Source organism: Amyelois transitella, chromosome W, assembly GCF_032362555.1.
Source record: "Amyelois transitella isolate CPQ chromosome W, ilAmyTran1.1, whole genome shotgun sequence".
In the NCBI taxonomy this organism is placed as follows: Eukaryota; Metazoa; Arthropoda; class Insecta; order Lepidoptera; family Pyralidae; genus Amyelois; species Amyelois transitella.
This window is the reverse complement of record NC_083536.1, coordinates 1,998,493-2,009,893: the sequence shown is the minus strand read 5'-3', so window position 1 is coordinate 2,009,893 and position 11,401 is coordinate 1,998,493. Positions and strand designations below refer to the sequence as shown.

The 11,401-nt window shown below is 34.6% G+C and overlaps 1 protein-coding gene across 1 annotated transcript; it reads right to left on the bottom strand.

Annotated features, from left to right (window-relative positions):
* Nucleotides 1-10,067: 10,067 nt before the first annotated feature.
* Nucleotides 10,068-11,063, bottom strand: LOC132904044 (uncharacterized). The gene has a single exon (XM_060953972.1). It carries the CDS (start codon nt 11,061-11,063, stop codon nt 10,068-10,070), a length of 996 nt encoding a protein of 331 aa, XP_060809955.1.
* Between the last annotated feature and the right edge of the window lie 338 nt (nt 11,064-11,401).

The window sequence follows — 11,401 nt, the reverse complement described above, 5'->3', positions numbered from 1 at the left end:
ACTTAGCTCTGCCGCTTTTGCTGTTAGGAGTATCCGACAACTAACAGATGTATTTACAACTAGGCTTGTTTATTTCAGCTATTTTCATAGCTTGTTATCTTATGGTTTACTTTTATGGGTAGCGCGGCTGATATACAAACTTTTTTAAAATTCAGAAAAGGGCCGTTCGCGCAATTTACGGTTTAGGACCAAGAGACTCGTAAAGACAACTCTTTAAGGAAATAAATATACTTACAGTAGCGTCCCAGTACATATTTGATCTTATAATGTATGTTAGGAAAAATACCTCTTTTTTTTTTCACAAAGTTAGTGCCACAACTGATAGAAATTTACGTAATAAACATAAATTAGTCATGCCGTATCCATAGGCTTAGCTAAGTCAGTAAATTATTTATGGGTAACCGTATACAATTTTATAATAGGTGTCCGGAGTCTGTTCTAGATATGCCTAATCAAAAATTCAAAAAGTTTGTACGAGTAAAGAAGGTACTTTATGAGAAGGCTTATTATAGATAAAAACATCTATCTGGCTTGAGCTTGGCACAGGAACCTCGTAATGAATTGAAGTTTCATTTGAACCTAAATCAAAATTCAGTACACTCTGTACATAAATCTATTTAAAATTGGCAATCCATAAAAATCTCATAAATAAATTAATCTGAACAATGTATTCTCTCGTCCACATTCTATTCTTAGTTTGGATATTTGTGAAGTTGACGTTGTTGAAGAAAATGCTGCAGTGCAGTTTGTTACCGCTTCTTCTGCACTGTCGCCTTGGACGCGGCAGTAAACTTAGTTTTTAGTAATTTATTTGACGTCGACCAATGTTGTGAAATCAAAATTTCAAAATTTGACAATTATTAAGCAATATGAAGTATCCTATAATAATGCATAAAAATTTTGAATTTGAATTTATGATGATTCAACTTTTTAGTCGGGGACTAAAAGGGGAGACTGGAAATTTTTTGTTGTGTCAAGAGACAGGAAAATTGAGCTATGATCTGTTAAAGAAGATTTGATAACAAGAGCTAGTGCCGAATAGGTGATTTAAGCATAATGCGGTCAAGACAAGTTGCGGTGGGGAATCGCATAGGAAAATTATGAGTAGTAAAGAGACCATTACTAGTTATTATATCGAGATAATCTTCGGCATCGGAATCACAGTTTCTGTGTCTGTGTCTCGATTAGGCTTGATTAATAGTGCACTAGCATCCAAAAAATTTGGTTCTTCTATCGTCACACCATATAAACTGGTCTTGTAATAAAATACAACTACATCATTTTTGTTTACTGGGTTACTGGAGGCAGCAAACGAAATATCATTAAGAGTGAGAATGACTTGAAATGAATGAATGGGTTGTTGGATAAGTGACATTCAGTTCAGATAAAATTGGTTAAAAGAACTTCTAAGAGAAGTTAGCCGACAAGCTGCGTATATTTTGCTATAGTATATGTAAAGATTTTCCATGAATAGAAAGATATTTATGTACTTCATGTGCCCGACAAGTAAAAGAAGAAGCAACAAAGACATTGTCGATTTTATCGAGTAAATTGTTTGGATCGAACTTTTAAGATGAAATTCGTATATAGCTGCATTACTTCCACTAACAAGAATTTGCGGGTAAATAATGCACCTTGGGATGTGGGTTCGAGGGGTACAACATCAGCAAAAAGCGAAAACGAGGAGTTCTGGAATAGTGTAAGAGAAGTATTGAAAGTTACCAAGCCAAATGAGAAGATTATTATGTTAGGTGATTTTAATGGATGGGTGGGTGTAAAGCGTGATGGATATGAAAAGGTGCTTGGTGCGTTTGGTGACGAAAAGGTGAATGATAATGGAAGAAGTGTATTAGAAATTTGTCTAGAGTGGGATCTTTTTGTGTCGAACTCAATGTTTCAACATAAAGAGATCCACACCTACACAAGAGTGGAAGGTATTTTAAAAAGTATGATAGACTTTGTGATTGTAGATGAAAGATTGAAGAACAAAGTGCTGGATACCCGTGCATATCGCGGTGCTGGCATTGACTCGGACCATTTACTGGTGATATCCCGGATAAGGGGTATCTTCAATCGCTGGCGGCACAGGGTAAGGGAGCAAACCAGCGCTTTGGAAAGAGTAAAAGTAGAAAATTTGCAAGATATGGATGTAGGTAAGAAGTATATTAATAGACTGAAGGATGAATTTGAAGATTTAGATGAAATGAGCGATATTGAAGATGGATGGAAGGAATTTAAAGAAAGAATTGTGAAAGTAGCTGTTGAAGTGTGTGGTGTAAGTAGAAGAAGGAAAGGAAAAAATCACAAAAATGCGTGGATGAGTAAAGATGTGCAAGAACTTGTGCGATTAAAGAAGAAAGCATGGCTGGATTTGTTAGCAGCAAAAGCTAACTTAAGAATGCAAGAGGTTATAGATGAAGATGTGAATGAAGCACGTAAGGAATATAAGAAAATGAAAGATTTGGTTAAGAAAGCTGTGATTAGAAAGAAAGAAGAGTATAAAGAGGATTTTGATAAAAGGCTATCAGAAGACTTTCAGTCAAATCTGAAAGTATTCTGGAAATCCGTAAGGTCAGCCCGAGGAAATACTATAACCAGAGAGCTGACTAGGATCAGATGCCAGGATGGTAGCGTTGTGAAAGGAGAAGAATGTGTACTAAAGATATGGAAGGACTATTTTGAAAGTTTATTTGAAAAAAGGAAGGAAATAAGAAATATTTCTGCTATAGCGAAGAAAAAGAGAATGAGATGGAAGGCGAAATTGAAATGTTCGAAATTGTGGAAGCACTTAAGAGTATGAAAGCGGGAAAGGCTGCTGGGTGTGATAGAGTGTCGGTCGAGATGCTTAAAGCAGGAAAAGGCGTAGTAGCTAGTCAGGAACAGCGTGATAAGGGAATGTTGTGATGTGAAAGAAGATGTAGTTACAGGAATAGAAAAGGGTATGTTAAGATGGTTCGGTCATGTGGAGAGGATGAATGAAAGCAGGTTGACTAAGCAGATATACAAGGAGAGTGTGGAGGGAAAGGTCGGAGTGGGAAGACCTAGACGAACGTATCTTGATCAAATTAAGGACGTCCTGGTAAAGGGTCAGGTCAAAAGTACCCGAAACCGCCGAGCTTGTATGAAGAGAGTTATGAATGTGGACGAAGCGAAAGAAGTATGCAGAGATCGTGGCAAGTGGAAAGAGGTAGTCTCTGCCTACCCCTCCGGGAAAGAGGCGTGATTTTATGTATGTATGTATGTATAATATAAATGAGTTGCAAATAATAGGCCTAAAAGTCAGCTATTCCTTTTATTAAAAGATTAAAAATACTGAACAATAATAATAATATATAATTTTGACATACTCGTATACATATAAACAATAACTTTAGGTTTATTTACAATAATGAATTCTGCGCTAACCTGCCTAGACTCCCGCATCACAACACAATTTATCGCAATAGAGGCATCAAACCATTCTGAATTAGAGCAGGTACAGATGACACAGAAGCAATTGGAGAAGTCACTAGCTGATCGCATGGCCAATTTCGAGCAGCGGCTGACCATCACTCCTGCAGCAGAGTACTCCGCTTTAAAGAATATTGTACACTCAATCTTCCTTCTGTTGCAACAATTCAGAGTTATTCAGGGCCTGGGAGAACTTCATTTGTCGGATATAAAAAGTAAGCAATTCTTTAAAATGCTGTTCCAAAAAATGCTCAGTTTGATATAGGTACTTACTTTTTTCAAATATTATTTTAATTCATATTTTTACTTTAGAACATGCAAATTTAGTCATTAGGATTAAGTACCTATCGTAAACAGTAAGTATAGAAATATGAGCCTTACTTCTTTCTACATTTTAAATATTTTGCAGTGGTAAGCGATGCAAAAACCATAACTTGTTATTCTTGATCGGAAAAAATTGAACCTCTAACCGTGAAGCAATGGCCGTCGGCTGTATTTGAATTTTTATCGGGAATTTTTGTTTGTTTTTCTCAACCTTTCTTTTTTTAAAAGCCCAGCTAAAACAGAAAATATTTTTGCTCTTACTATGGGGTTGTATTCTCAAAGGAGCCGGGAGTGCATCTATGACCACGAGGTCCAATGCTGAATTGGGTGCTTAGATCTTAAATGATCTAAGGTTAGGTGAGAACACTATGCGACTCCCGCCAGAACTCCCCCAAATTTTACAGGTGAACCATAACATATCATGATTATATATGTACTTGAATGAATGTGAAAGTTTTATAAAAATGCATACAACAAAAGGTGCACATGTGTGCCTAAGATCCTGCATCTACCTGTACAATACATTCTTTCTGATTATAGTATGGATGACCTGCTAAAGAAAATGCCATGTTGAACTATCCTCAGATGAGTACTCGTATATATTTTTATTGTCTATTACAGTAAAAATACATATATCGACGACGAAGTGCCAATACCTCCTTTCTTACATTTTTATAAAAATTGACTTTTTTATTTCTATGACCATAATTCTCATTTTCGCTTATTCTGATTAAACCGCCAAACCATATTTTTCACTACATTTTGAAAAAAACAAATGTGGAAATACCGCCTAACAACATTTGCGTATATAATTTATGCCATTTCCTCCTATCTAACGGCAACGGCGACTACATCTTTTCACTGACGACTGACGACTGATTCTCTGCGGCGTGTGCCGCGCGCTTGTTTTGTGTGGGATGTCAAAGAGCCGGCGGACGGGAGGGGTAGTTTCCTCACTTTCATCGTGAATTTGTTGCACGTCAATTCATGTTCGAGCGCTTTTCGAACGTTATTTCCTTTGATTTCGTTGCAAATTTTGGTAGAAAAAGTGGGTTTTATTATTAAAACCGTGTTGTGGAGATTGCTCATTACATAAAAAGGTAAGACAATAATATTTAACTACATGATTCATTTTATTAGTTAATAATAAAAGAAATAGTGTACATAGAATGTATTGCTCGGTTCATCTTATTAGTCAAAAATGAAAGAAATAGTGTAGATAGACGGTATTGTCATAACTTTATGTTATATCAAAGTGCCTATTTAGAAGGTGTTGATTAGTGTCTACAATATTTTTTCACCCTGTTTCAGTTGCAGGATGTCGCGAATGGCAAAGCGTTATCAAGGAGTACGTGTTGACCTCATGTTTAAGATATTAAAGAGTGGAGAAAAGAACAAGGACTGTAAAAATACAAATCAGACTAGTACAACCACTGCTGGTACTTCGTGTAAGTGCACCTGTTTATTATTTTTGTTCTTGTTTGACGGTCTTATTTTCATAAGTATTGGGGTGGTTTCAATTTCGACTCATGTCTCAGTCAGTAATAAAGAATATAATTTATGTACATAGACATACTTAAGTAGGTATTTAATCTATGTTATATTTTTAGGTACTCTTGACCACCCGAATTCCAAAGACGAATCCAAAGAAAAAGGATATCAACCTAAAGTGTCAGAAAAGAGACGTAATCTGGGTAGAATCACTATCGGTGTCAAAGATAACAAATAGGAATAATTATATAAAACAACGACGCTGTTCTTCGGTACCACCTACAATCGCAATAGAGTACCCCGTACATATTACGACGTGGAATCATCGTCCTCAAATACCACAAAACAGACGAAATGTTGTTAGATCTTACTCAATGTCTAATTTACCAAATATTAATAATTATTTAGCAACTCAACGACGCTGTTCTTCAGTTCCACCTACTACTAAAATAGAATACTGCATACCGGGTACTACCTCTAATTATAATACTCGTCCAATTTATGAGAAACTGGCTTCGCCCGCGCAAATGCATTTTAGATTATAAGGATATGCCATAAAATTTCACCCATTTTTTAATCCCGTATCGTGCGGGACTGTTTTAAGTTAATATTTGATTTAAATTCATAATGGCTTCTCCCGTCTTGTCCCGTCTCTTCTCGTTCTGTTCCGTCCCGTCCCAACCTGTTGTGTCTCGTCCTGCCCCGTCCAGTCCTATCCTGTCCCATCCCATCCTATTTAGTGCCATCCTGCTTTCCGCAACTGATACGTATTTTTTACTCACCAATATTTAAGACTTCTCGCACTTCGACACCCATCAAAAAACGAAGTTTCATACAAACTTCCAACCCTCATTTTACGCCCTTGAGATGCAGTTTTCAAAATCCAATGTTTTAATGATTATTTCATACTAACCAAAATTTAATTCTAAAATTTCATGTGCCCAACGTTAAAATTGTCGAAATTCCGCGATAGGAATGCAATTTTTTAAATCTTATTACTGTATTCGATTTTTTTAATAAACAAATTTTACATTTCATGTGTCCAACATTAAAAATGACAAAGTTTCATACAAACTTACTACCCCTATAGGAATGCAATTTTCAAAATCCAATAAATGAATCAATATTTTAATCTAACCGTGAATTTAAATCAAATTAATAATTAAAAAAAAAATCTACTAAACCAAATATTATAGAACTTAACCTACTTATAAACCTATAATACTACAGAATTGCAGATCTAAACCCTAACCCGAAACCTCTAATCCTATAAATAAGTACTATATAAATACAGACCTAAACAAATAAAAATAAACAAATTCAAATTAATATTTAATTAAACCAACCAAAACAACAACTCAAAATCAACCAATGAACATATTTCAATTTTCAATACAAATGAACAAAACACAACGAAACGTCTTCAAGCATGAATACGAAACGACTAACAACTTATTAACTAAGGTTGAAAATGCAATCAAAATCATAGAAGTCTTATTGATTGTCGAACGACAAACGATAGCGACTTTTACATTACATGGTGGCGCCATATATTGCTACATTATCAAACAAATTGTTCATTGAAGGAATAAATTTTCTAATCTTTTGCATATCAAAAATTAACACTTATTAGGATTCCGTCGTACCTTAAGGGTAAAAATGAGACCCTATTACTCGACTTCGGTGTTCGGCTGTCTAACAGTTCGTCTGTCCGCTCACCCATCCTCCTGTCACCAGGCGTGTCTCATGATCCGTATTAGCTAGACAGGTGACATTTTCACAGATTATAAATTTCTGTTGACGTTAAAATAAAAATACTAAAACTGTATACATACCAAATTTCATCAAAATCGGTCTAGATAGGCCGTAAAAGCGGAACGATGATTCACCCCCCCCTTTAACTGTTTTGGGGGTTATTTTTTGAAAAAAAAAGTAGCCTATGTTTGAACGCGTATCTTAATCAATATGCATTTCAAATTTCATTAAAATCAGTTCAGCGGTTCAGGCGTGAAAGCCGAACGATAATTTCCATACAAACTTTCACCCCCCCCCCCATTTGACTATTTTGGAGGTCGATTTTCGAAAAAAAAAGTAGCCTATGTTTGAACGCGATTCTTAAACTATATACATATCAAATTTCATCAAAATCGGTTCAGCGGTTCAGGCGTGAAAGCGGAACGATGATTTTCATACAAACTTTCACCCCCCCATTTGAGTATTTTGGGGGTCGATTTTTGAAAAAAAAAACATAGCCTATGTTTGAACGCGGCTTTTAAACTATATACATACATACCATATTTCATCAAAATCGGTTCAGCGGTTCAGGCGTGAAAGCGGAACGATGATTTTCATACAAACTTTCAATCCCCCATTTGACTATGTTGGGGGTCGATTTTTGAAAAAAAAAGTAGCCTATGTTTAAACGCGGGTTTTAAACTATATACATACCAAATTTCATCAAAATCGGTTCAGTGGTTCGGCCGTGAAAGAGGAACAGACAGACAGACAGACTTTCGCATTTATAATATTAGTACGGATTAGTACGGAAGTACGGATTTGACTCCTCCAACGACGGCGATTTTTCTGGTATCGATAGCGATACCACCTACTGTCCCTCCGACACTGATGTAGTCTCAAATAATTCGAGTCTTCAAGAAGAACCATCTGCACTAGGTATATTTCACGGCGACATAGAAGAAGGTAGAAAACGAAAATATAAGTCCGATCCCAGCCACTGGAAAAAAAATAAAAATAAGAAGTTGCGTATGTCAGGTAAAGAATATTTAGGACTAGCTATAATACCCGGCTTCGCCCGGGAGTTGATATAAGATTACACGGTTAGGTGAAATAAAAAAATAAACTTTGACGCGATAGTAAAAAAAAATATTGAAAACATTCGCTCATTGTTTACACTATTTGCTTATAAACAACATTTTTCATTTTATTGTCTGGATTGATAATAAAATGAAAAATGTTTTCTATATATTATATAGATTTTTCGGATTTCCTACCCTTGAGCAAGCTACATATAGCTGACCGTGAGAGAAGCAGGGTTCTTTGAGGTTAATGCCACAATATTTTAAAGTTTGTCCTTGCGCTTTGTTAATTGAAAAACTAAAAGCTAATTTAATTGGAAAATGCAGTCTTTTAAATTGAAATGGCAATTCAGAAGAGATCAGTGGTATTCTAGGTATAAATACTGTTTGTCCTTTGTTCTTTCCAGAAATAAGTTCAGCTTTAATAATATTATTCGATAGCTGTTTTACGATCATTCTCGTTCCATTGCATAGTTTTGGAGAGCTGAGATTTCTAAGTAGTATGATTGGAGATCCAATTTTGAGACGAAGGCAGTGTAATGGCATTCCTGGTACTTGTAAAGAGTTCAGAAATTCTCTAGGGAAGTTGACACTTTCCTCACTGGATACCATCGTGTCCATCGATTTATATATTCTCTCTTCACCAGGTATATTCTTGAGAATATTGAAATTGATATCGTCAACAACATTATTTTTAGCGGAGGTGCTTCCAGTGGTGGTAGTCAAATTTTTCCATTCATGCAACAGAGACCTGGTGTTTCTTTACTGAATTTTTTCGCGTGGCAAAATTGGCAAATGTTATTCATTTTTCCGATTACAACATGTTTATGATTGTAATATTTTTTCGTTGGGTCGTAGTGGAATGCTTCCTTTGTTAAATTATCTTTTAAAATTCTCGATTCTTCTACACTTTCATTCTCTTTCCTTTCTTCACTTTTTGTGCTTCTCAGAGTTCTCATCCTGGTTCGTTGATTTTGTAAACGTGCTTCGCGCTCTTCTTCCGTTTTATTTCTTCGATGTTCTTTTTGTTTCCGCCGTTTCGCTGCAGAACTGGCACGGATTATTATAACATGTATCTGGTTTACTTTATTTACGTCAGCTGGTTTAAATTTAGTAGTACGGTGAGTAGTATTGTTATATTTTTCTACAACGGAATTTAAATTTGGTCCTAACCATTTATAACAACCATACAAACTAAACATTTTGTAAAGATTACATTTTATTGTACGAATAACTCTTTCCACAATAGAAGCTTTTTTGGTGGAGTAGGTGGAATAATGATTAATGTCATATTTCTTACACAATTTATTAAAAGCATCATTATAAAATTCTTTGCCTAAATCAGTTTGTAAATTCATAGGTTTTCGTTTTGAACGAGATAAAATTTCAAACATTGCTTTTGTCACACATTTTTTGTTTTTTGATTTTATAGGATATGTCCACACATATTTTGTAAAAGTATCTATTACAACTAAAACATATTTATATCCTTTGTTAAAATAAGAATATTTCTGAAAGTCCATAAGATCAGCTTGGCATAAGTCGTCTATTCCTTTTATAATTGTAAATCGACAAGGAAAATTTCTTCTTGCTGCTCTATGAATTTCATTCACTATGTTTTTTTTGCTCATTGTGTTGGTTCAATTTAAGTTCAATCAAATTATCTATTTCTTGTTTTGTATAAAACGATTTTGACAAACGGTCTGATGTAGCTTTTTTCATTTTTTTTAAATATACTTGTATTATCATTAACCACTCTTATTTCTTTTCTTAACTCTTGTAGTATATTATCGACGTATGCTTTGTTCACTGCTTCATCGGCTTCATTTGGAGATGAAAGACCTTTTAATTTAGATGTTTTCAAATCATAGTGTCCAGCATCAGTTTTCACCAATGTATCGTTTAAAGTGTCGATAAATTCCAATAATCGCAAACGTTTATGGACGTGATGACCGAACTTATCTACATTCATTGCTGTCTAGATGATTAGAGATCTCGAATTATACTGCTCATTTTCTGTGGCGATAGCTGTTTATGTTCTATATTTATAATTCCAGCTTCTCGTAATTCTTCTATGACTGCAATAATTTCATCTACACCACTATTGCCAGCCGCTCGTGATCCTAACAACAATTTTAATCGTTCTACCAGTTCGTTGGGATCATCCCAATAAACATAATCAGTATATTTTTTTACTTTTTTCAGAAGTGGAATACCTTTTCCTTGAGGGAGACTTTCTACACTTGAAGTCATATTTTTTGAAAATTTAAATAAAGGCTTAATAACATTAATGTATTTAAAACCTTTGTTACTGTTTATAGGTTTAGATGACTCATAATTACGTCGATGTGCATTAGTATCAATTAGTAACAATTTATAATTTTGCAAGTCCTCCTCTCTGACTTTTCCTAGATCAGGTTTCCTTTTAAATAGTAACTCTCTTAAACCATCTGTCTTCTTTAAAATTCGAGTTCCTATTTTCAGAATGTTATCATTATCGAAAACACGAATATTGCCAAGCATTAGTTTTCCCCGCTCATGTCTTACTCCAAAAGGTATAGCATCCATTACTTCTGATGATGTAGACCACGACAAAGTTTGACGATTATCTGGAGAAGACGCAATAGATTTGAACGAACCTTCACTGACATTATGATCTTCAGAAGGTGTGGAAATTAAAGTTTTGTTGTAATTATTAGGAAAGTCGCTTTCAGAAACAGTGTCATTCGATTCTTCATTGGATGAATAAGACGATGTACTTTCATTTTTACATTTTTTCCCAACAGAGGTGATGTAATTATTTTCATTCTCAACCCACTTTTCATTATTTTTATTGGCTATCAAATTAAGGGGATCAACAATAGGTTTGAAAATTTTCTCCAGTGCCATATTATTTACGTTTTTTGTATCGTTAATCATCCCCACTTTTCTTTTAACAGCTGCTGCTGACTTAACTATTTGTTTTTTAAATGTTTTTTCCATTTTACTGCTTGATATTGTGTTCAGTCGCAGATCACACTTTAAAGTGACCTTTCATTATCACTACATTGTATTAAGTATATTAATCTAGAACTATAAAAGTGTCAAATGCTGACCTATAACATCCTTTGTTTTTATCACAATCTTTATTAATAACAAGATAATTAAAAGGCTTTTTCCAAACTTTTGAACACATTTCACGAAATTGATTCCATGAAATATCAGACCCAACATGCTCATCATAAACATGTTTCAAATTAATGTCATCTTGTTTAAATAATACAATCAAATTGGAATTGTCTCTCACTAGTTGTTTAGGTATTTTTGTATATGTTTGATTA

Bases quoted from the DNA above. Each gene is read 5' to 3' on its own strand.
- LOC132904044 (XM_060953972.1), bottom strand. From the start codon at position 11,063: ATGGAAAAAACATTTAAAAAACAAATAGTTAAGTCAGCAGCAGCTGTT.